The sequence below is a fragment of the Myotis yumanensis genome, unplaced genomic scaffold (genome assembly GCF_028538775.1).
Source record: "Myotis yumanensis isolate MYYU_CA2020_CCGP unplaced genomic scaffold, mMyoYum1.0.hap1 SCAF_1, whole genome shotgun sequence".
NCBI lineage: Eukaryota > Metazoa > Chordata > Mammalia > Chiroptera > Vespertilionidae > Myotis > Myotis yumanensis.
The window spans coordinates 76,788,365-76,815,050 of NW_027223752.1; the positions used below are offsets into that span (position 1 = coordinate 76,788,365).

The following is a 26,686-nucleotide window of genomic DNA, read 5'->3' on the forward strand; positions in this document are numbered from 1 at the left end:
CCTAAGTCTGGGCTGAGCAGAGTCAGAGATGCTATTATTCAAAGGTTCTCTCTTTTGCCAGAGGTGACAGCAGTGATCCATTAAACTACTAGTAGTAGGACACATTTAACTCTTTGTATCCAGGGGCAAACAAGCAGGGAGAATTGACTCTGATTAGCAGAAAGAGATGGGGCTGGAGACAAGGAGAAATACATGTATATTTCCTTGCCTAATGGTAACTGTGAACGAACACAGGCAGAAACCCCAAGGTAAGAAGAGTATGACCCCTTAGGAATGAATGGTTAGGTGGCATGACCAGGTAATTCAACAAGATCTGTGGAGGCCATAGCCGAGAGAAAGGGGGATGTGGATGCATAGTAGAGAACAGAATAAGTACCAGAATAGCCCCAAACTGCAATGAGAGGGACTGCAGTTTGTCCCATTATTTTCCCCTTTCTAAGTTTATCCTTAGCAAGAGGGGTTCATAGGAATCAGCGAAGAGCTTTATGATGAACTGATTGATAGATTCCAGCTGAAGCACTTTGGAATCCACTGCCAAGTTTGCACCAGGCCAAGCTTTTCCTGCACTGCTCTCAGACAATGACTGAGCATGGAAGAAGTACTAGAACTGGGCTGTTCCTGATCAAATTTGGATTCCTCTGATGGACAACTTTAAGTCAGGACTCCCCATTGGTCTGGTCTATTTCAGAAATTCAAATACATATTAAACTGGAATAGATTGAACCCACTGCTTATACTTTGGCCCTGAGGGTCCATTCAAGCGCAGAGCCTCTATATGGCAGCTCTGACAGGAAGGCCTTCATGTGGGGAACTATACAGTTTTTTAAGAAGACACACACATGTAGCAGTGTTACATGAGGCAACCAGAAAAAAAAAATTAAGTGACAGAATTCAAATAGAAAGCTTCAAAAAGGAGGCGGGAGATGGCGAGAGAAACAATATTTGAAGAGGGTGAGGGGGATCAGAGAAGAGATGCTTAATAAAAAGGCACTTACTTAACACCAAGGCACTAGGATGAGTCCAGAGGAGAACAACCCCATCAAGCCAAAGAGTGGGCACCCTTGGATAATTGTCTCAACATGTTTCACTACAGAATATACACACTATAATATATTTACTTGTTGAGACTGTCTTAAAGCTTATAAATCCCAGTTGCCAGAGATAAACAAAAAAACATCATAATCTTAAGGATGTAGTTTTAGGAAGAGACTCTCAGTATTTTCTCTCCCCATTCCCTCATGGCAAATGGTAAGAAAAGGATATCCCTTGGTAGAAAATGTAGAGGGTGTTCTAAACCTATTTCGTAAAAATCACTCACCGTGCTAATTATTTCTAATTCACACAATCTCCTGAAAAAGGATGGCAAGCATAGCCAGAGTAACCTTCCTGGTGTTGAAATGCCTCATTTGGGTTTCCTGTGACTGAGTAATCTGGCATCATCCTATCCACCCAATCTATCTTCCTCTCTTTTCAATATATCCTCACCACTCATCAGACTGGTTTCTTCACTGGGGCTCAGCACACCACACTCATTTCTGTGCAGGGGAGAAAAAAAAATTCTCTGTTACCCTCTCAGGGTATCTAACTGGGTATAAGAATTACACTGATATAAGACAGATTAACAGGCAAAAACATACACATTTGATTTAAAAATTTTTACATGTACACAGGAGCCTTCCCAAGAGAATACACCCCCCTCCAAAAACATGGTAAAATGTAAATGCTTTAATAGTAGATTGAACAAAGAAAAGCATTTATGAAGAAGCTAAAGAGTTATTTTAACAAGTTCTATTTGTACAGATTCCTTTCCTTTCCACCTCAGTTCCCTGATTACCTGTCACTGGTGATAACAGTGTCTTCTTTCCTCCATGGACAGAGAGGGCACCATACATGGGAATTTTATCTCCTGTTTTTAGAAATAAAAAGGAGGGTCAGATTTCCTTCTTGCATCTCCGATTTCTCAAGTGACTGTAAGTTAAAATAATCAATATGCCAAAGCAGCAGATTTTGAGGGGACATGCTGTGAACTCCTCCACCTGTCTGTTACCTTTTTTATAAGGTCACCCTGTTCCTCCTATTCATTTCTGCCAACCTCTCACATTCTGTCCTAATTCTAGCATTTACCCTATGGATTCACCTCATGGGCCTATTCCATATGCATTACATACTTCTTGCTTTCAAAATATGCCCTCAGGTATTGTAAAATTTTATTAAATATATGTGTCTTATCTTCCCAGGTAGACTGCAAACTCCTTAAATACTTGACTCACTTAGTAAATATCCATAATTGCATAATTTTAAAACTGCATGATTTTAGATGCTGAAATTGGTATGCAGACTGTCAGTCTTTCCTTTAGTCACCCCATACCAAAAGTATCGAAGTTAATGAGAACATTATAATATTAGAGGCCCAGTGCACAAAATCTGTGCACTGGATGGTCCCTAGTGGCTGCCAGCTGTCGGCTGGGTACTCCCTCCTTTCCCCCAGCTGACCCCACCCCCTGGTCAAACTCCTGGTCGAGGGAACAATTTGCATACTATGCTTTTATTATATAGGATAATAAAATGGAATGCTTACTATATACTAGGCTCAATTCTAAGTTCTTTACATATATTAATTTATTTAATTCATGGCATTTGCATCAAACTTCATGGCTTTCTTTTTCTCAAGTCCCTTATCTAATCCATCTAATTTTGTTGGCTCTACTTTCATAATAGAGCTGAAATCCTCCTACCAAATTCCTTCTGGTTCCAGGCCTCATTTCTCTCCTGGATTATTAGAATAGTCTCTTATTGTTGTACTCCCAAGATAGCACAGTATAATCTGTTTGGTTTTAAGTCTCATACCTCTGTTCAAAACCCTTCAATGGCCATCCACTTCTCTCAAAGTAAAAGATAAAGTCTTTTATGGCCTATAAGACTCAATAAAATCTTGTTTTCTCCCTCCATCATTGGACCCTCATCTCCCACTACTCTTAGCCTTACTCACTCTGCTCAAGCCACATTGACCAGCCTTGTTCTTCCACAAAAACATAGGCACAGTAGGAGTTCAGAATGTCACCCTCAGATGTGCTCTGTGGTATGAAGATTATTTTGAGCTAAAGGCAACGGAGATGCTGTGGGCCCAGCCCCCTTTAACTACCAGAAGAATTACAATGAGGGACCTTTCGCATAATGCTATTGTCAAAGATAACCTTTTCTGACCTATCTATATGTGAAGGTAAACTACTAATTACTGAACATATGCTGCTCTTATCATACTATAATGATCCTCTGAAACCCCAAGGTGCGTGACCTCATCCTTAGCCAAGTGTGCCATATATACTTCATTTTCCTGTCTCTGAACCTCTTATGTATGTGGGGTCTCCAACTCTCTCATGTATGTGGTGTCCCCATATGGAGGTATATAATTACATTTATTTTCTTTTGTTAATGTCTCACATAGATTTAATTATTAAACCCTGAGAAAAAATGTAGGAGAGTCAAGTTTCTTCCTTCCTCACAGTACTTAGGGTCTTGGCTCTAGTTTTTTTTCCTTCTGTGTAGAGCACATCCCGTTTTACACAGATAACTCTCCTCCTTTTAGGTGGTTCAACTCTTACCTTATTAAGTCCCACTTAATGCTCTATTTAATTCTGCAACTTGCCCTTCCTCCTCCTTCCTGATACCTCATAATCTTTTTGTTTTTTTAGAGCTCTTACCACTTTTTAACACACTATATAATTTTTAGCTGTATATTGTCTGCTCTCTCCACCTCCATATACACTCCACGAGGGAAGTGAGCGTTGTGTTATTCATGAATGCAACCCAAGAAACTAAAACAGTGGCTGGTACCTGAAAGGCAATACGTAACTACTTGGTGAATGAATTTAGAAGTTTGATTTTCTTTTTGCAAGGCCGCTGCGCTATGGTGATGAGCCTTAATTGGCTCTCAGTTAGCTTCTCCATTACTAAAGGGTCAAAACCACACGGAGCCTAGAGGTCTCTGGGCTAGGTACAGATTTAGGTTTGGAGGACAGAGGAAATATAAACTAAAAAACTAAAGGGTGCAGTTGCTTCTTGGGGGTGGTTGAGGAAGCAAAGGCAAACTTCCTCTCCCTTTGCACGTCCACAAGCCCTTCAAGTTACAGGATAAGTGACTGTACAAAGCCATCACCACGGTGCTTTGGACCCTGCAACCGGACTTTGCCCTTTTCCTGGCAACCTCAGTGCCCTCATTTAGGTGGTCAGGCCGCGCCTAAACCCACGTTTCCTGGGCCGGGATGTCGTGCCCTAGGGACAAGGTGCTAATGTGGCCTATGCTCCCCATGGAGGCATCCGCCGGCAGCTGCAGGGACAGGCGGACAAGCGGACAGGCGGACTAGCGGACAGTCAGACAAGCGGACAGGCGGACAGGCAGCGGAGTGAACACCTGGGTGAGGCCCCGCCGCGCTTCCACCCGGGCGCGGCTGCGATGACGTCACGGACCCGCCCGCCGCACGCACGCGCACTGCGACCAGCATGAGGGTCGCGGCTCTGATCAGGTAACGTGGCGCTGGTGCCACCCTCTTCCTCCCCTGGCAGCCTGCAGCCCCTTTCTGTTGATGGGCGTGAAGTGCCGCCGCCGCCACCGCCCGTGGCCGTGAAAGAGGCTGCCCGTGGGGGAGCGCGCGGTGGTTCAGGCGGCCCCTCTGGCCACAGGAAGAGGAGGAGACTTCGGGCCGGCGCCCAGCCCGGCGGGGCCCGCGGCCGCGGGCTCGCGCCCCTCCTCTCTGCCGGTCACCGCCCCCTTTGTTCTGTCGGTCAGACTGGGATTTACCTTGGGAACTAGGAACTGCTGATGCTGAGGCCTCATGGCCAGAGCGCTGGTTTCATTAGCCTGGCACGGCCCGGGGTCGGATTCCTAAAAGTTGTAATTGCTGGGAAGTTTGAGAGCCACAGCGCGACTCTACGTAGGCAGCCCCGCTGTTTTCTCCCGGCTTTCTTCATCCTCTTCTGTGTTAACCTTCTGGAATATTCCAGTTTCTTTTATTTCATTACCATTTTTAGGAGACTGTAGGGTCAAGAAGTATTGTTATTCAGTGTATTTCTTTTGTAAAGTGAATGATTAAGCTTTGACCATTGTGGTCTTCATTTGATCTAGGTAGATAAGAATAAAAAGTAGTCCAGGAAATGAGTAATTTACATTTATATTCACTTTGCCAAAAGTTTAACCATTAAAGAGACACCAACTGAAGACTCTGAAATCTGGGAGGGAAGGAGAGAAGATTGGTGTAATCCATTACACTAAATATTCTGTAATGTGCATACATTACTTTTCTAATAAAACAAATTAAAAAAGGCATTGTTGGAAAATTCTTGCTAAATGGTAAGATCTGTATAAATGCTAGGAGACATACTGTAGGTGTGAATGCAGTATATTCGTATCTACATATATATATATGAATACATATGAGCTATGTATTCATATATAGTACCCATATAATATACATTTGTGTGCATATACTGGTATGCTTGAGTACGTATGGAGTTAATTAAATACAGTGAATCTACTCTATTTGCCATGTGTCCTGTGTGTGTGTGTGCACTAAAAAGAGAGAGAGAGAGAGAGATGTATGTGTTTTAGAGAGTAAGTGAAATCAAGATCCTTATCTTTAGACAGGGGAGGGGAACCTTTTTTCTGCCAAGGGCGATTTAGATATTTATAACTTCATTCATGGGCCATACAAAATTATCAACTTAAAAATTAATGTGCTATATTTTGTCAAACATTTAATTAACTCACCTCTAATGCCTTGGCAAGGCCAGACCAAATGATTCACAAGCCTTATATGGCCCTCAGGCCCTAGAGTGGGACATTCCCCACCCCTGCCTTAGACCATAAAGAACATTATTTTTCTAATACACAAAAGATAGAATTATTGAATTTTACAGTTGAGTGACACTTTGAGGATTAGCTAGGCCATTCTCTAATTTTATAATGAAGTATATAACACAAACACATTGAGTAATATAGCTTAGTATCCAAAAGTTGGAAACTAAAATTCTGATCTTTTCTGTGGAATGTCTTACATAACATAACCTAATGTAGTCTGTGACTTTTCAGGGGATAAGATGATCTGTATTTCCCAAACTTATTTGACCTTGAGAACCATTGTCCTTAGAGTACTTGTTGGATAGTAGTGTTCCACAGAACACAATTTAGGAAATATTATTTTTTGATATGTTTTTATTGATTTTACATAGAGAGGTAAGAGGAAGAGAGAAGCAGCAATCAGCTACCTTTTACACAACCCCTAGTGGAAATTGAACCTGAAACCCAGGCATGTGTCCTGACCAGGAATTGAACCTCTTGGTGCATGGAGCAGTGCTCAATCCTCTGGGCCACACCAGCTGCCTCGCACCCCCCGCCACTGGGGATGTGCCCGCAACCAAGGTACATGCCCTTGATTGGAATTGAACCCAGGACCCCTCAGTCTGCAGGCCGACACTCTATCCACTGAGCCAAACCGGTCAGGGCCAGATTTAGCTCTTTTTAATCTGTTAATTAGATCTGTGCTCAAGCCTCATTCTGCCATCATATAGTGATGGCTGAAAGTTGAAGTACTGCCCGTCTGTCGTTGCTCAGTGGTTGAGTGTTGACCTACGAACCAGAAGGTTACAGTTTGATTCCCAGTCAGGACACATACCTGGGTTACGGGCTCGATCCCCAATGGGAGGCTTGCAGGATGCAGCCTATCAACGATTCTCTCTCATCATTGATGTTTCTATCTCTCCCTCTCCCTCTCTGAAATCAATAAAAATATATTTAAAAAAAATGTTGAAGTACTGACAGTACTGATGTTCAACTTTGTTGGTATAATTTGGCATTTTGCTTTCTATCTACAGAATTTGAACCCACAAAGTATGTCATACTTTGTCATTGGAGTAGATTTCATATTTTTATAAAACATATTTTTATTTCAGAGAGAAAGGTAGAGGGAGAGAGAGAGATAGAAACATCAATGATGAGAGAGAATCATTGATCGGCTGCCTCCTTCATGCTCTCCACTGGGGATCGAGTCCACAACCTGGGCATGTGCCCTGACTGGGAATCAAAGTGTAACCTCCTGGTTCACAGGTCAACACTCAACCACTGAGCCATGCCAGCCAGGCGGATCTCAGATTTTTAATTTGATCCTTTAATTGGTGATGGAGGCCAGTTGTTAGATTTCTTACAGTGGAACAGACATTTTTCTACTTTTTGTAGAGAATTTCATCTAAAGTATATATAACAAGTATTTAGTTGGAATGTAAACTTATCTAAATATATTTTCTTATTGATTTCAGAGAGGAATGGAGATGGGAGAGAGAGATAGAAACGTCAGTGATGAGAGAGAATCATTGATTGGCTGCCTCCTGTATGCCTCACACTTGGACCAAGCCCGGAACCCAGGCATGTGTCCTTGACTGGAATCAAACCCGGGACCCTTCAGTCCTCAGGCCAACACTCTATCCACTGAGCCAAACCAGCTAGGGCTGGAATATAAACTTAGATCATTTTATTTGCAAGTACTTTGTATATTCAATAAAGCTACTGTCACAAACCAAAGAGTTGTCATATTTTGTTTAGAATGGTCTTTGTTATAGTGGCATATAATTTCATAAACTCTTGTGAATATCTACCTTAGACATTCAGATTCGTTGACTCAGTTCGCTTATGCTACAAAAATTACATGTGGTGTTTTGCATTCTAAATTAAGGTAGGCCCCCAAATTTTGAAGAGCTAAATAAATGTGTTCTATTTTGGTACCTAATGATTCTATGTTGAATAATGGTCAGTAACCTTATATATATCTCTTTATGTTTTAGTGGTGGGAAGGACAGCTGTTACAATATGATGCAGTGCATTGCTGCTGGGCATCAGATCGTTGCTTTAGCAAATCTAAGACCACCTGAAAACCAAGGTCAGTGTATACTTTTATTGGAAATTTTCTAAGTGACTGAAACTCCAACTTCATTATATTCGGTTTTATACATTCTACAAAAATATAAAAGGAACTAGTACATCTTTAGCACCTATTAGATGCTAAGTTCAATGCTAAGTGTTTTCAGCTACATATTCTTTAATCCTCATAACAACTCCTAGAGTGTTTTATTCAACAGGATACTGAGGCTCAGAGTTTTATAAATTTGTCCAAGGCAAAATAGCTAGACAAACTTGCAGAGCTGAGCCTTGAACTCTCTTACTTCACACTGTCTTTCTACCACAACACATTTCCAAGTTTTGTAGGGACTACATAGGTAAATAAGATAGAGCCACTAGGAGCTTGGGAAATAAGACATGTATTGATAGATGATAATGTATGAATTTTATTATAAAATATTTAGTTGAGCTATCTTAGATGTATGCTAAATGTATGAGACTTGATAGACGTATAAAGTAATACATTTTCACTTTTTGTCTGTAGTAACAAAGACATCCATAAATAATCCACAGACCTCATTTTAGGTACTTTTTTCCAGATTACTCAACAATGACATTTTCCCAATTAGAACTTTTTCCTCTGTGTCCATGTGTGCCTGAATTTCCTCTTTTAATGCACCAGTTATATTGGTCCTGGATTGGAGAGGGTGCACCGGGCCTCTAATCTACACTAATAAAAGACAAACATGCAAATTGACCATACCTTCGCTATGCCTTAATCCTGATGACCTCATTTTAACAAATTACATCTGCAAGGACACTATATCCAAATAAGGTCACATTTTGAGGTAATGGATGTTAAGACTTCAAAATAAGAATTTGGGAGGGATACAGTCAACCCTCAATAATGTATTTTGTTAACTGGGATATACTTGATGTACTACATTGGAGTAGTTTAAGGTGAACAGCATAATGATCTGGCATATGTATATATGTATATATTGTGAAATGATTACCACAAGTTTAGTGTACATCCACCACCACGTGGTTATAATTATTTTTCCCAATTAGACCTTTAAAAAAAGGAAAATATTCACTGATTTTTATACTCTTGTATTATAACCATATAATTATAAACATTAACTGCTAAAGTGCCATAGAGAGAGATTAACACTTGTCTAAGTTTGTTAATACTTTTCCTCATACTTCTAGTAAAATATTTTTATCATTCACTTTACTCATCTTCTTTCAAGACTCTATGCTTGTGCTATACTATTATTTTAGGATGAATTAAATGAGTACTATATATGAAAACACTAATCATTGTTCCTGGCATGAGGTAGGCATCCAATAAATGTAGTTGAATCTGAAGCAAGCTCTACATCAATCAATCAGTCCTTCCTTCTTTCCCTCCTTCCCTCCTTCCCTCCTTCATTTCTTCCTTTGTCTTTCCTTCTTCAAAGTTGTCAGACTATTGAATTTTAAATTTTATATCATTTTACTATTTTCTGTTTATTTTGTCTTTGCTTTTTATCCCTAAATAGGTAGATTGCTTGTAAGCTTCTTCAGAGGAAAGGTCATATCTTCTATGTTCCTTTTGTTGTTCCTCAGCACTAGAGACAGCTCTGTGTACCTGGTAGGCATTCACTTAGTTTATTGGTGGACAGATGAATAATAAACTAACTAGGATTAGCCGTAGAATAGCCAGCAGTTATTTGTCAGATGTTCTTTCCTTCTGTGATTAAAACCCAAGTAAAGCTGAAAGTGAAGTGGGAAGATGGAGATTAAAGATATTTTACAAGAAGAAATAGAACAAGTTCTGTAGAAGGTTGGGGTAAACATATACTCTAGGATTTTGTACTGGGGTTCTGATGATGGGTAATAACAGCTTTTTAGAAGTGAGCTGTTTTGAAAACCTCCTATTTCTGTATTTTAAATAATAAAGAGATAACTCTTGACTAAGGATGAGTGGGAACTGTATAGTAACTTCTGTATTATAAAAGAAGGAGCAGATTTTTTTTTAAGGCTGTGTTCTGTTACCAAAACAAAAGAGACTCCTTTATCCTTGGTTAGTTAGGCATGTGGGTTTTGTAAAACTTTCTATCTTGAGAGATCTTGGTATTAAAAGCATATATTTATATACCATATAATACATACTTGACATAATCTATCTGTATAAAAGCCTAAGCTACCATTAAGACCATTCGACCAAACAACCCGTTGACTGGTCGCTATGACGTGCACTCCCACAACCAACCTCCCACAGCTGGCCAACCTCCTGTGGTCCCTCCCCTCCGGCTTGCCGGGTGGTCAGTGCACTCCCATAGCCAACCTCCTGCAACTGGCCAACCTCCTTGGTCCCTACCCCCGGCCATCCCCAAATGGCCCCAATCGGGACTGGGCAAGATGGGCCCTGATTTGTGGCAAGGAGAGGGATACCACCCATGCATGAATTCGTACACTGGGCCTCTAATCTATACTAATAAAAGGGTAATATGCTAATTAGACCAGACATCTTCCGGACATCCTTCCGGACAAAGCCACAATGGCAGGGGCCGAGGCAGAGGCGGTTAGGGGCAACAGTCCGGCAGGGAAGCAGTTAGGGGGTGATCAGGCCAGCAGGCAGAGGTGGTTAGGGGCGATCAGGCCAGCAGGCAGAGGTGATTAGGGGTGATCAGGCAGGCAGGCAGGTGAGTGATTAGGAGCCAGCGGTCCCAGATTGCAGCTGGACATCCCCTGAGGGGTCCTGGATTGGAGAGGGTGCAGGCTGGGCTGAGGGACCCCTTGTCCCCCACGTGCATGAAATTTGTGCACCGGGCCTCTAATCTACATTAATAAAAGACAAACATGCAAATTGACCATATCTTCGCTATGCCTTAAGCCACACCCACCAGCCAATCAGAGTGACTGTATGCAAATTAACCCAATCAAGATGGCGGCTGGCAGCCACAGAGCTGGAGCAAGTAGGAGGCTTGGTTGCCCCAATGATGGAGGAAGCCAAGCTTCCCTCCCACCCGCCCTGGCTGGCTCTGAGCTCCTCTCAAGTCTACAAAGTTTCAATTATAGAAGGTAAATAAATCCCAGAATTAAAAAAAAGAAAAAAAGGAGAGGCTGGCAACTTCCGTTGCTGGGGCCGGGGGGCGGGGTTGGCCAGTCTGAAAACGGCCCTCAGCCCCTCACCCAGGCTGGTCAAACCTCCATGGGGTGAGGGTCCCCACTGGTGGGGGCTTGACGAGCCTGCAGACATCCATCAGCTCCTCACCCAGGCTGGCCAGGCACCCCAGTGGAGACCCCCACCCTGAAGGGGGTGTAACCACCCTGCAAACAGCCATCAATGCAGGAGCTACCCACTGGTGGTCAGTGCGCTCCCACAGGGGGAGCTCTGCTCAGCCACAGGCCAGGCTGACGGCTGCCAGTACAGCCTTGGTGGTGGGAGCCTCTCCAGCCTCCTCAGCAGCGCTAAGGATGTCTGACTGCAGCTTAGGCCTGCTCCCCGCTGACAAGTGGACATCCCCTGAGGGCTGCCGAGCTGCCAGAGGGATGTCTGACGCCCAGCTTGGGCCCGATCCCCCAGGGAGCTGCCCTAAGCCAGCAGGTGGATATCCTCTGAGGGGTACCAGACTGCAAGAGGGCATAGGCCGGGCTAAGGGACCCCCCCCCCCCCCCCCACCACAAGTGCACAAATTTTTGTGCACCGGGCCTCTAGTCCTATATAATAAAAGGCTAATATGCAAATAGACCAAACGGCGGAATAACCGGTTGCTATCATGTGCACTGACCACCAGAGGGCAGACACTCAACGCAGGAACTGCCCCCGGGTGGTCAGTGCGCTCCCACAGGGGGAGCGCCACTCAGCCAGAAGCCAGGTTCACGGCAGCACCTCTGCCACAGTGCTAAGGATGTCCGACTGCCGGCCATCAGTCAGACATCCACCGAGGGCTCCTCAGCTGCAAGAGGGTGTGGGCCAGGCTGCAGAACCCCCCCTCCAGTGCACGAATTTTGTGCACCAGGCCTCTAGTTACTATATAATCGTCCATGTGTTATTGGTTCACTGGCAGGGTAGGTAAGATTACAAGCAAAGTATATCTTTATAGTTCACTGTGGAATGAAGACATTTATTTAGAATATTGTTAGTTAGAACAAAATCATTAGTAAATGGGATATTATGAAGTAAAAGCTGGAAACAGTCAGCTGAAACTATAGTAATTGTAGTGGAAGAGAATAGATGGCTGTGGGTTGGGAGATGGAGACGGTTTAGCTAATCTTTATTTAAAGTTAGCAGGAAGTTGGTGATTATTGAATGACTCATTGATTGACTTCTTTTCCGCCCAAACATGTTGCAAAAGGAACCTTAATGAAGAATGACTGGTGGAGATGACTCCAGTGTAAAGTTGGTTAGAGTGAATTCATAATACTGGGTTTTAATAGGTTGTCTGGAAAAGAATTTATCCTCATCAATGGAATAATTTGAAATTGTCATAGAATTCATAAAACCATCTCTTTAAATTTGTAGTAGGAACTTCTGTGGCATGTTAATTGAGGTGCTTCAGGCAACAGTGGAGCCTTTTGGTTTTACTTGATTTCATACCATTGTTACTATGTAGCTTGAATTAATAAAAGTTACAGTGTGGTTAGGACTGAATGGAGCCTTAAAGGAAAATAGTCTTCTAGGTTTTTGATGTCAGTAAAATATTTTAATTATTGTGCTAGCATCAGGAAGTTTCTTGCTAAGTAGCTCAAAGTTCTTTAAATATATTAATTTGACTGTATCAGTATTTTTTAAAACTAATACATTTAATGTGTAAGTTTGAAATGAAGGTAGGCTGAAGATTTTTTAGGTAACTTTGGCTGTATCTCTTCTTCCTAATGTGACAGGGAGTAGACAGATTTATAATAATAATGTGAGTGTGGGTCCCAGTCTAATGTGTGGGCTCAGAAGATTGGTAAGCCAAAATGTGATAGCAGATGGTTGATGGTTTTGAGTACTGAAGGGGCCATTCCTTACAATATCATTTTCATGCCTTTTGATAGGATACTTTCACATTCAGTGGAAAGCCTGGACCTGCGTGACATATATGCATACACACATACACACATATACACACAAACATATATGCCAAACAAATTATTTTGTCATTTTTTTAACTTAACATCTTGTGAACATCTTCTGTGTCATTAAGTATTATTTTTCCATAGCATTTTCTAGATATCCTCTTTGGAATACAAGTACCATATGAAATCTAAGTGTTCTATGAATAGATACATTTGAAAGAGAGGAGAGAGAGTTCATACTTTGTCCCTTCAGTGGAGCAACTTAAACACAGTAGCCTAGGAAGAATTGCAGTAAAGACACTTATTTAACAGAGTTTAGCTTCATGTTTAAAAATTTATTTGACCAGGGAATCCATTTTTCCTATTACCTATTAATATCCAATGCCTATTAATATCTATGATATTTCTTTTCTGAAGAATATATCTTAGAGAAAGCTCTTCAAATTTAAGTAATGGCTGCATAGAATTTCAAGGATATAGTATAGTTTTTAATCCTATATAATAAAGAGCTAATATGCTAATTAGACCAAACAGAGCGACTATCTGGACGACCTTCCAGATGAAGACGGGGCTGCAAGGGCTGGCCGCGGCTGTGAGGGCTGGCCGAGGCAGCCGGGGCTGTGAGGGCCAAGCCCCTTGCACGGATTTTGTGCATCAGACCTTTAGTCTATTATAAATAACTAGAGGCCCGGTGCACCAAAGATTCGAAATCTAGGACTCCTCGGGGGATATCGGAGAGCCAGTTATGGCCCAATCCCCGCAGGCCAGGCTGAGGGACCCCACAGGTGCATGAATCTGTGCACCAGGATGGTGTTGGCCCTTTCCCTTCAGGACAGGCCGAGGGACACCTGGGTTCTAGTATGTATATAAGATCTTTGGTTGATCGCTTCCCGCCCTCCCTCCTCCCCACTTCCCTCTGAGATTCATCAGCCTGTTCTATGTTTTCATGCCTGTAGTTTCTGCTCCTATGTTGAGCGTCTGCCCACTGGTGGTCAGTGTGCGTCATAGCTACCGGCCAGTTGGCTGATCGCTTAGGTTTCTATATATATAGATGCTGTGATAAATATCTTTGTAAATAATCTTTTTTTCTGAAAAGTAAAATTATGAGATCACAGAGTCTATTGCAATATATTTCTAAGTTTGTTTACATCACCAAAGATTCTGATGTGACTCAGCTGTTTTGAATATTTTACCCATATACTAGCACAGTGATGGCGAACCTATGACACGCGTGTCAGAGGTGACACGTGAACTCATTTTTTTGATTGATTTTTCTTTGTTAAATGGCATTTAAATATATAAAATAAATATCAAAAATATAAGTCTATGTTTTACTATGGTTGCAAATATCAAAAAATTTCTATATGTGACACGGCACCAGAGTTAAGTTAGGGTTTTTCAAAATGCTGACACGCCAAGCTCAAAAGGTTGGCCATCACTGTACTAGTAGATGTTTGTGGAATCTTGTTACAACCTTTGATTCTCAACTTAATTAGCTTAAGTTATGTTTCTATACACCTTTGCAAATGCTTTAAAAATATTGAACTTGTATACTAGTATATTTATATTAGAGGCTTGGTGTACGGATTCATGTACCGGTGGGGTCCCTCAGCCTGGCCTGTGGGGATCGGGCTGAAACCGGCTTTCTGACATCCCCTGAGGGGTCCTGGATTGCAAGAGGGTGCAGGCCAGGCCGAGGGACCCTACTGGTGCATGATCAGGGCTGGGGAGAGACCGCAGGAGGGCTCCAGGGCCTGTCCCACCCAGTCCCGATTGGCTGGACTCCAGCAGCAAGCTGACCTACCAGGGGAAGCGTCTGCCCACTGGTGGTCAGAGCACATCATAACAACTGGTCAAATGGTCAAACAAACGGACATGTAGCATATTAGGCTTTTATTATGTAGGACTAGAGGCCCAATGCACAAAATTCGTGCAAGAGTAGGCCTTCCTTCCCCCAGCTGCTGGACTGGCTTCCCTCTGGCACCTGAGACCTGGACTTCCCTCTGAACCCCAGCAGACATCTGGGACCTAGGATTCCCTCCAGCCGCTGGCAGGTACCCGAGACCCAGGCTTCCCTCACAGCCTGGCTTTGTCTGGAAGGTCATCTGGAAGGATGTCCGGTCTAATTAGCATATTACACTTTTATTATTATAGATGTTTTGTTGAAATGCTGCATATAAAACATAACAAGAGCATCTAAATATTTCTCTTACAAATATTTGTCACTTATTAACTAAGTAGATATTTAATTGAGAAAGCTTTTCTGCTATAACTCAATGACTTTGTGAATAACCTTGAATTAATTTAAAAAACATTTATGTAATAAAATTTTAAATTAAATAATTAAAATTTATTGGATAGATTTCTTTTTAAACATTCATTGTGATACTGTTATAATTTAACCTACTTATTAATAACAGGAAAGGAGCAAAGGGAAGGCCAAATATTATATGTCATTTTTGCAGCTTTGCCAGGAACCTGCAGTTTAACACTCCCCGGGAAATCACCAGTCTATTCCTCTCAGATCGCTGGGGGAAGGACCTGGACAGGGGGCGAATAGACTTACTCCCGTAAAGTCTGGGTGAAATAGGGAAGGTACTTGTTGGTCAGTCACACCTGGAAACAGGTCATTGGGTAGAGTAGGCATGGCCAGTATAAGTGCTGGAAGGTTTGAGATATTTAATCTCCTAAACAAAGGAGTTCACTCTCTTGCATTCTTGGCTCCTGGCTCTCTTGTTGCAGGGGGCGTGCATGGTCCACAGCCATGTGCACCCCACACAATGGACTAATGGACTCCAACTAGTGTGTTGCTGTACCAGACCCAATTCCAACATGAAATGGAAGCTCTGGACACTGGGTTTGCTTCTAGCTCTACTGAATCCCCAGTTGCACATTTTCTAGGACCAGATTAAGGGAAGTGGGACTTTTGAAACCCAGGTATATAATTCCATGGAAATAAACCTTTCTACCACATTTCATCTTCCCAGGGGGGCTTCTGGAAATGCTTATTCCAGCAGTACCCCAAGAATACTATTCCCACTAGCAACAGAGAAAGACCATCCACACTTTTTCTGTGATAACAGAATTACATAGTTTTAAAACTTTATATATAACTAGAGGCCTGAAATTTATATATAGCTAGAGGCCTGATACATGAAATTCATGCAAGGGTAGGCCTTCTTAGCCCTGGCTGCCTCGGCTGTGGCCCCACCCCCACCCACTGGTTGTTCCGGAAAGTGTTCTGGAAGGTTGTTCCACCATCCATTCTAATTAGCATATTAGCTCTTTATTATATAGGATTGTATTTATAATCAACAGTAGAGATTACTATAGCTGTTGATATTTGGATGCAACTAAGGAAAAATGTGCAACTTATTTTATTTCACTTCAGAATACAGAGAGATATAGTATAGTAAACTTTTAAGTTATGTGTTAACTGTTCTCTAAGCAATAAAACTAGATAGACTTTCAAATCCACTTTTTTTTCTACCCTGTTTTACTGATTATTTCCCCTTTTTTACAGTGGGGTCAGATGAACTGGATAGCTACATGTATCAGACAGTGGGCCATCATGCCATTGACTTGTATGCAGAAGCCATGGCTCTTCCCCTCTATCGCCGAACCATAAGAGGAAGGAGTGTGGATACAGGACGAGTGTACTCCAAATGTGAAGGTGATGAGGTTGAAGACCTCTATGAGCTTTTGAAACTTGTTAAGGTATGCAGAGTTGACCAATTACATTTAATGAATTTAACATATAATTTGCAAAATTACATTTATTGACTTATTTAGTAATAAATAATTTGTAACTGCTAGTAGCCCAACTGCTCTATGGAAAGTTTTTTTTTTTGTCTTTTTGAATAGAAAAGAAAATTGTTACTATACCTTTCTATTAAATATTATTATTTTTTTATATATATATTTTATTGATTTTTTACAGAGAGGAAGGGAGAGAGATAGAGAGTCAGAAACATCGATGAGAGAGAAACATCGATCAGCTGCCTCCTGCACATCCCCCACTGGGGATATGCCCACAACCCAGGTACATGCCCTTGACCGGAATCGAACCCGGGACCCTTGAGTCCGCAGGCCGACGCTCTATCCACTGAGCCAAACCGGTTTTGGCAATTATTAAATATTATTTAAAAATAAAACTTTTGGTATAGTTTGGCACCCAGGATTGTCAGATGATATTTAGCTAAGTTTTTTTTTTCCTTAGGATTTTGAAACTGATGACCTTCCAATCACTTTTTTTTTGTAACAAATACTTTTTAAATATGTCCTGTGAGCTTGACGTATAGTTCTAGGAACTAGGGAATGGGGCATTGCACAAATCAGACAAAATCCTGTACTGTAGGAGATTACTTTCCCGTGGAAGGAGACAGACAATAAACAAACAAACAAACAAATGAACAATATGCTTGGTGGTAAAGGGTGCTGTGAAGAGGAATGAAAGGGTCAGGGTGACGAGAGTGACAGCAGGGAGTGGCCAAGCAAGACCTTTCTCATATGGTGAAATTTAACTAGACCTACAGAAAGTGAGAAACGGAGCCTTGTTTAAACCTAGTAGAAGAAGTATGAATTATATACGTAAGTCCCTATATGTAAGAGTTTGGCAGCTGTTGCATATTCATTGTTAATTTCTCTAGACCAGCGGTTTTCAACCTGTGGGTTGTGACCCCTTTGGGGATCGAATGACCCTTTCACAGGGGTCGCCTAAGACCATCGGAGGGGGTAAGAGATCAACCAAAGGACTTGTATGCATGCATATGAGCATAACCAATGGACATAAGACACTGGGGGGTAGGGGAAGCCGGGGAATTGTCAAGGGCGGGGAAAAAAAAGGACACATATGTAATACCCTTTGTAATACTTTAAGCAATAAAAAAAAAAAAAAGACCATCGGAAAACACATACATAATTACATATTGTTTTTGTGATTAGTCACTATGCTTTAATTATGTTCAATTTGTAACAATGAAAATACATCTTGTATGTCAGATATTTACATTACGATCCATAACAGTAGCAAAATTACAGTTATGAAGTAGCAACAAAAATAATTTTATGGTTGGGGGGCACCACAACATGAGGAACTGTATTAAAGGGTCGTGGCATTAGGAAGGTTGAGAACCACTGCTCGAGACAGAAATTTTAGGAGGGAAAGTGGGGGTGGGGGGTTATTTATCTAGTAGGCATTATATTCAGTAAGTATTAATTAATGGAGATTATCTTTTTATTCTCATCGGTAGTCAAGTATTTGAATTCAGTTCTGTATTCTTCTTAAATATGAATTCTATCCAGTCAACTCGAGTCAATTCATATAAGCATATAGAATGAAACAGAGAATTAAAACCAGTATTTCCTGGATGACTTAACTATTTTCTTTTTTTTACAAAGGAAGAAAGATTTCTGTCTCTTATTCTACAAAGGGATATTGCATTTCATTTTCTTAATCTTCAGAGTTCAGCTTTTCAGAAGTTAGTCATGAACCCATGTCATGTAAATTTGCTAGTTCCAAATAATTACTTCAGTCTAAACTTTAAATTTGATGCTGATCAAAGCTTAATATCAATTAAGGATTTTGATTAAAAATATATAAAGTATTTAAACTCCTTTAAAGTTTGTTTGACTAAAGTATTTAGTTTGTATATCACAACATTTTCATTTATTCTTTAAAAAAGAAACTGATAGTGGAAACACTTAGAATAATTCCATAATTTACTGTTTAGTTCTGGATAGCATAAGAAGTAGATACTTTCAAAGGAAATCACAGGGACCTGGTTTCTTTCTTTAGGGAAGATACATGCTAATGAAAACTATTTTGATTATCAAACAAGAGGGAAAACATAAGAGTTTTAATAGTCCACTTTTAATAGTCTTCTCTCCATAAGGGCAACTAGGATCTTGACAGTATGAGATACTGAGTGCAAATTTTGCATTTTCAAAATTTCTTTCTCAGCATATAAAGAAATTGAATAATTAAGTTATAGCATAAGCCAGTATTACAAAATAGTGGGGTTCACACAAGAAGTAATTGGATTGCTTAAAAATCATTGATAACTGATAACTTTGAAGAAGCTCTGTGATAATAACAGCCTTCTAAGAAAGGGAAAGATAATAAATTACTAATCAATTTAATTAAAAATGGTCAGATTAGTAATAATTAAGGAGAAATTTATCTTTTTATCTATGCTGTCTTTGGAGAAATGGATGCTTTCCCATTATCTTTTATAACCATCAGTTATGACATATATTAATGATAATGTTAAATCTTGACAACTTCTGCTTTGGAAGTTTGTACATGATAATTATAACTATAGTTGAAAGAGATGTTACCAAGTTGTCTGGGACCAAATAGTTTCTTCTTTTTCTGTGTAGAAATATTAATTTTACTTTGGGATAGTTTAAGGACATCGATATCAGAAATATATTGTTTTTATGTAAGAGATTGTATAACCAGACTTGGATGATCATATCCATTTATGAGCCATTGGTACAAAGATATTAGTAGAGGTCTTACATATTCTAATGAATAATTAAATAATTATGGAAAAAATGAATCTAGAAGACCTGTAATTTGTCAAGTTAGTCTTCACTTGTAAGAAAAATATGGAACTGCTTTTTTAAATCTTTTAAATATTAATGGAACATTAAAAACATTTAGATTCCCTTTAATTTTAAACATGTATTTATAACAGATTGTAATTTTGTGATTTTCACATGTAAGTCATTTTTGTTTTTATAGTTCTTTTCCCCCCTAAATATTAGAGCAGTTGAAAAGAAGTAGGAAAGATTTGGACTAATTTACAGAGTTAACATTTTCCTAAGTTTTGTAGAAGTCATGAAAACTATTAGAACTATAAGCCTTTATATGTCATGCATCAGATGATTATGATATGTATATATACCTTCATACACACACACACTAGAGGCCCGATGCACGAACTTAGTGCAAAAGTAGGTCTTCCTTCTCCCAGCTGCTGGCACTGGCTTCCCTCTGGCACCTGGGACCTGGGCTTCCCCCTGGCCTCCGGCAGGCATCCGGGACCCGGCTTCCCTTGCAGCCCTGGCTTCATCCGGAAGGACGCCAGTCTAATTAGCATATTATGCTTTTATTATTATAGATATTCTAAACTGTTTGCAGAATACCTAATTTTCATATAACCTTTTATTCTTTAGAATTTCTTTAATATTAAAATATCACTTTAGTTCTCATCTGGAGTAATTTGGCATATAGATAACCTGTATTATTTTCTGAAAATGTTGTATTTTTAAAATTCTGTGTAAAATTTTCAGTTACATAACGGATGTAGTAGTTACTGAAAGATATCTATAAACTTATCTCTATAGAGAATATATTTAAGGATCATTATATTATTTCTTTCTCCACTGGTTTAGAGCCACTTCTTACTGGATTTGCTATCTTTCTCTTTCTTGGTTTTTCTCTTACTTAAATGGAGTCCATCTTTAAAAAATTTCCTTAGAGAAGGTACTTTCAAATCTTTACATTTTGAAAATGTTCCTATTCTGTCCTCACATTTGATCGATAGATTGGTTGAATTTAAAATTTTAGATTAAAAGTCATTCTTCCGCAAATCACTGAAAGCATTGCTTCATGGTACTCTACCATTTTGTTGATGAGAAGTTTGATGCTGATGTAATTTTTGTTCCTTTTTAGCTGACTCAAGTGTTTTCTTTTCTGTTAACTTTTATGATAGTGTTTGCTTGGTGTACTGAAATGTCACAAAAACGTATTGGGCATTGAAGGTTGCTTCCCCTGCTTCTCTTCTGCATATTGAGAAGCAGCATATCCCTGTCCTTATTCCCTTAATGTTAATTCAGGGACAGCATTAATCCAAGTGAAAGCCAGCCACAATATTGCATTCTCCTGGGCATAGTGATCAGATCAGGGATGGTTTTGTTAACCTGTATTGTACCACATAGAATGAAGTCTAGGATGATGGATGGTTGGCAGAAGATAAGCTCTTTCTCCTGTACAGAGGCATGTGTGGATGTGAGACCTAGAATTGCTATGGTCTTTACTTTCCCCATGTGGAAAAAAAACCTGATGTCAAATCTGATGCAAAAAATGGCAGAGCCAATAAAATTGCCATGTGAAAACAACTCTGGGAAATGCTTTCCCATTATTTGTTTGATAATATGGTACCCTGACTTTCTCTATTCCCTGTTTCTGGTACTCTCACTGTTGAAATTTTAGACTGCTTAGAATGAAATTTCATGTCTCTTGTCTTTTCTTATATATTTTAGCAATCATTTTTAATAACCAAGAACTTGACTTGTTTTAGCTTGTTCTTTTATATATATATAACAACCTGTTTCTCTTTCTATGGTATAGCATCCCTACATTCTTCTTTAAATACAGATAGAGATTTTAAACATTGTCATTTATTCCCTGAAATATTAATGTTTTCTTTGTGGTCTTTTTTTTTCTTATGTTTTGTTCTCTTGTGTTATGGTATTCTTTTTCAAAGGTCTTGGTTGCTGACTGTGAACACTTTTAACTTAGACTTCAGAATTTTCTAGCCTCATATCTCACATTTGTTATACCTAGAGTTCAGGATAATGTGGCCTAGTTTAGATCCTTTCGTGGCTTTCTTCTTTTCCATGCAAAAAGTAGATTATAGCTTTTTCTGTTGACTTATCCGTCATCATCCCTTCTTCATCTGCTTTTTGACTAAAGAAATTTTTCCCCCATTGTTGTCTCACCCCTGTTCTCTTTTTTTTTTTGGAGGTTATACCTTTGTTTTAATTTTAATGGAATCTTTTGATTCAGAAATATGTGTTAATTTTATTATAATATAATTAATTTAATGTCCTTCCTTAAGTTTAATATTTAATTTCAGTTTTCCTGTCTTAATCTTTGGTACTTTTCTTCTCATATTATTTTTTTCATTAGGTATCTTGGTATTCATAACCTTGAATTACTTAATGACGCTTGTGATTTGAATACAACAATAAATGAATAACTGCCTTTTTAATGGAATATTTACTATTGATAGGTTTGTAAATAAATGACTGGCTTTTGAAAACAGATTTTAAGTTAATATTTTTAGTAAATATCAATTGCCATTTCCTCTTTGCTTTGGTTAGAATTCTTTTGGTTACCAGGAACAGAAAGTCATATTCAAGCTGGTTTAAATAAAATGAGGATTTCTTGACAATAATTTAAGTTTGGTTTCAAGTAGACTAGATGCAGGACACATTAAATAATCAAAGTTTCCCTCACTGCCCATTTTCCTATTTCTGTGTTGTTGCTATTTTTTGGTTAATCCTCACCCAAGGATATTTTTTTCCATTGATTTTTAGAGAGAATGGAAAGGAGGGAAGGCGAGAGAGAGATAGCAACATCAATGTGAGGGAGACACATCCATTGATTGCCTCCCACACACTTCCCGACCAAGACCAGGGATTGAACCTGCAACCCAGGTACATGTCCTTGACCTGGAGTTGAACCATTGAGCCACACTGGCCAGAGCCCCTATTTCTATTTCTTGCCTCTGCTTTCTGTTGATTCTGTTCTTAGCCAGGACCCTTGTAGGTTGAAGATAGCTCCCAGTTATATTCTAGTAGGAAAAGCTCCTGTCTTCTTAAATAGTTCAAAGAAACATCCAATTATGTTTCCTTGTCACTCTGTGTCCTGACTCGTATCATCCATAAGCCCAGTCATTGTTTGGAGATGATTTCATTTTACTGGGTAGATCTAGGTCATATGCCGTTCTTGGAACAAAAGATGCAGTCTCTTGGTTCTGTAGAAACAACAGAACCCATTGAGAGAAGGGTGAATCTGCAAATATAAGGCAGGCTATTGCTGGTATAAGGGTAAACTGTGGCAGGGCAGCAAAGAGCAAGACTTTTCCTGAAAATGAATAGGTTCAACTGTTTACAAACTACAGAACCATCCTAGATGGTTTTCCTTTCAATATCTCTCTCTTTCTCTTATTCTCTCTCTTTTTTTTTGCTTTTCTTCCTTTCTATCATCTTACTATTTTCAAAAATAGTTGACCATTGGGGCCGCAACTGTAAGTTTATACTCTAGGACCTATATATTCAGTAGCTTATGATTTTTTCCCCTTAATATCATATTTGCATGGTAAACTTAACAAGTTCAAAATGTATTCATAATTTTTTTTGTACAAAACTTGCTTCATTTTCTGTCTACCCCTCTTAGTTAAAATCATCATGTACCCTACCACCTAAGTCTAACGTGAGCCTCACTATTAGACTTTCAATTTTTATCAGCCCCCTCTTATCCCAGCCACCACCATCAGATCTGTAGGCCATGCTGACATTTCTATGATTTTATTCCCACTGTTACTGTTTTTTCATCTGTAGTGTGCAAGAATCTCCTAACTAGTCAACTTGCCCTCAGTATCGTCTTCTGTGCTCCATCTAGCCCTTCTTACCATATTGTTGTCAGCTGATCTGTATAAATATTTGAATGACCCACTATTAAGATAAAGTCCAAACACATTAGTCTAACACAAGAGTCTTTAAGAAGAGGTCCTGCAGCTTGGCTCAGTGGTTGAGCTTCAACCTATGAACCAGGAGATCACGGTTCTATTCCTGGTGGTCAAGGCACATGCCCGGGTTGTGGGCTCAATCCCAGTGTGGGGCGTGCAGGAGGCAGCCAATCAGTGATTCTCTCTCATCATTGATGTTTTGTTTTGTTTTTCTCTCTCCCTTTCCCTTCCTTTCTGAAAATCATATATATATATATATATATATATATATATATATATATATATATATGTTTTTTCTTTTTTTAAAGAAAAAAGAAGAAGTCCTTGAAATCCTACAAAAGCTTCTGGGTTCAAGTTATACTGAACTACCTACATTTCTAGGAGATTGCTCTTCACACCTGAGTTTCTGCCTATGCTTTCCTATATCCTTATCTTTTTGTTTTCCTAAAGAACCCTTCTTCTTTCATACCCTTCTATGATACCAGCTCTAATTTAGCAAGCTTGTCTCTTCCATGGCAGCTTGTCTATACCTTATTGTGCTCTCAGGACATTGCTAGGATTGTTTATATGGCTATCTTGCTAGATTGTGAGACCCTCACAGATATGCTCAGTGCTCTTTATTTTATATCTCTATTGTCAATCAGGATTCCTGGCATATGGCTGGCTTTTAAAGCATTGTTGAACAAATTAGTCCAAAATTTATCAATTTTTTAAATGTAATAATTTATCTAATGCAGAGGAGCCATAACATTGTTACAACATATGATATAAAATTATTGGTAATTTCATTTTATTTTTGTTTTTCCATTTAGAAGCTTAATTGGAATGGGTATTATAGTGAAACTTTTCAAAATAAGGGATCCAGTTAGATTTGGCAGTGTAATCACTTAGTGTAACAAGAAAATTTTCCAGCTGCAGAATATTTTATAAAAGTGCTGAGCAGATACTTTTCAAATCATTTTTGGTATCTGCATGTTAGTAAACCTATTTATTATGGTGGAAAATTACTTTGTTGATATCTTTTCACTTTGGATCTTGTGGGAGGGGTGAAAACTCTAAGTCATTGGGTGGCTTCAGGCATATCCAAAAGATTTGGAGTGGGAAGAACATATAAGATAGCCTTAAGATTTGCAGAAAGTACCCAGTTATAGTGCTAAATAAACAGGCACACAGCCCTGTACAGATTGTTCCTGGCTCTTCAGCATTGCACAGCTTGCCTCAAGTCCTGTCTGTTCCCAAGATTTTGGACATTAAACCTGGTCCTTTGGCACAAGAAGTGCTTTGCTAGTATTGATTCTGGGAGATCTAAACAGAAGAGTTGGAATTAGCACAGACCAGCATCATCTTGACTCCCAGGTGTGGCTTTATTGAGGCTATGCCATGCCTGGCCCTTGCAGAAGATAAAGATTCTGGGAGATCTAAACAGAAGAGTTGGAATTAGCACAGACCAGCATCATTTTGACTCCCAGGTGTGGCTTTATTGAGGCTATGCCATGCCTGGCCCTTGCAGAAGATAAAGCCAGGCATGCATGAGAACATACACAAGGAAGATATGTCTGGGGGTAAAAATGCTGTCATTTATTACAGTTTTTAAACTTATCACAGGTTCAGAGTCTTAATCTATAGATTCCCCCCTAAAGTGTAGAAAATGTGATTCCCTCCTTCTAGCAAAACTATCATTCTGTTTCCTCATCCTTGAATTTTTTCCACTTGATATCAATGAATGTGGGTGTATATTATACATACACATATATACTCTTTCTTTTTCTCTTTTGCCTGATTCAGTGCCTCTACACTGAATGGCCAGATTATTATGACCACCTGACATTTGTAGGCAAATTAGCTGTAATTTCGTGCTGAAGTTGCTAGAGGGCCAGACCATTATAAATAGGGAAGCAGGTTGTTTACCACGACAGTAGAAGTGGTATTTTTCTGAAGATATGGGTAAACAATGCGATTTAACAGCCTTTGAATGTGGAGGTGTATATATATATATATATATATATATATATATATATATCTCCTATAAATTAAACAGTTGACTTATGTTTATGTCCTTGTATTCCTTTCTTCTACAAACTATAGATTTCTTTCCATTTTATCATCTACTCTATATATTTTAAAGTGTGCTCTGTATGTTTAACTTGTCTTTCAAATTTCTTTCTTTATGCTTTCTAGTCTTTGGTGCCTGTATCTTAGTAAGTTTTTTTTCCCCCTGACTATGCTACCATGTATTTTTTAAGAAACCTTTTGTAGAATAAAATAGAAAATGTCATAATGCATTGTGTGTAGTAAGGTTAATTATTTTGTGAAACGTGTGTGTGTGTGTGTGTGTATATATATATATATATATAATGTGTATGCTAGGCTGTTACATATATTTCTTATTGGTAAAATAAATTTGAAAGGATTTTGCAAAAGGAATTATATAGACTTGTATGCTTAAAGCAGCGGTTCTCATTCTGTGGGTCGCGACCCCTTTGGGGGTTGAACGACCCTTTCACAGGGGTTGCCTAAGACCATCAGAAAACACATATATTATTTTTGTGATTAATCACTATGCTTTAATTATGTTCAATTTGTAACAATGAAAATACATCCCGCATATCAGATATTTACATTATGATCCATAACAGTAGCAAAATTACAGTTATGAAGTAGCAACGAAAATAATTTTATGGTTGGGGGTCACCACAACATGAGGAATTGTATTAAAGGGTTGCAGCATTAGGAAGGTTGAGAACCACTGGCTTAAAGGGAACTTCAGAATCATTAGGTTGAACCATGATAGTGCAAGAAGATAGATTAGAGAAGTGGAACGCTGGAAATGAGTTCAAATAGAAAATTGAGATATTAGGCTAGTTGAAAGATTGTGAGGATGTGAACTGGAGGAGTAGCAGTGGGGAAGGTAAAGACGGGACATTGAAGAGGTAGACTGATGGGGCTTGATGCTGATCTATATATATAAAAGCCTAAGTGACAGAATGACCGGCACGACTGGTTGCTGTGATGCACACTGACCACCAGGGAGCAGATGCTCAACACAGGAGCTGCCCCCTGGTGATCAGTGTGCTCCCACAGTGGGAGTACCGCTCAGCTGAGACCCATCCTGGCGGGCCACCAGCCACTCACTCCCTCCCTCAGTAGTCCTGCAGGTCCAATCTCCGGAGAACGGGCCAGGCACCGACGGACCAGTGCCACTAGCACCATCCCAACAGTGCTAGTGGCCTCCTGGAAGTCGGCCTTGGGCATTGCTGCTGCTTCC

General features: G+C 39.6%; 1 protein-coding gene across 1 annotated transcript in view; it reads left to right on the forward strand.

The window, feature by feature from the left end:
* Positions 1-4,461: 4,461 nt before the first annotated feature.
* Positions 4,462-26,686, forward strand: part of DPH6 (diphthamine biosynthesis 6) — a 172,699-nt gene continuing 150,474 nt past the window's right edge. Inside the window, exons 1-3 of the mRNA XM_070405331.1 lie at positions 4,462-4,523; positions 7,831-7,925; positions 16,461-16,654. Of these exons, the coding sequence (XP_070261432.1) occupies positions 4,501-4,523; positions 7,831-7,925; positions 16,461-16,654 (312 nt within the window). The 5' untranslated portion in view covers positions 4,462-4,500. The remainder of the gene's footprint in view (positions 4,524-7,830; positions 7,926-16,460; positions 16,655-26,686) is intronic.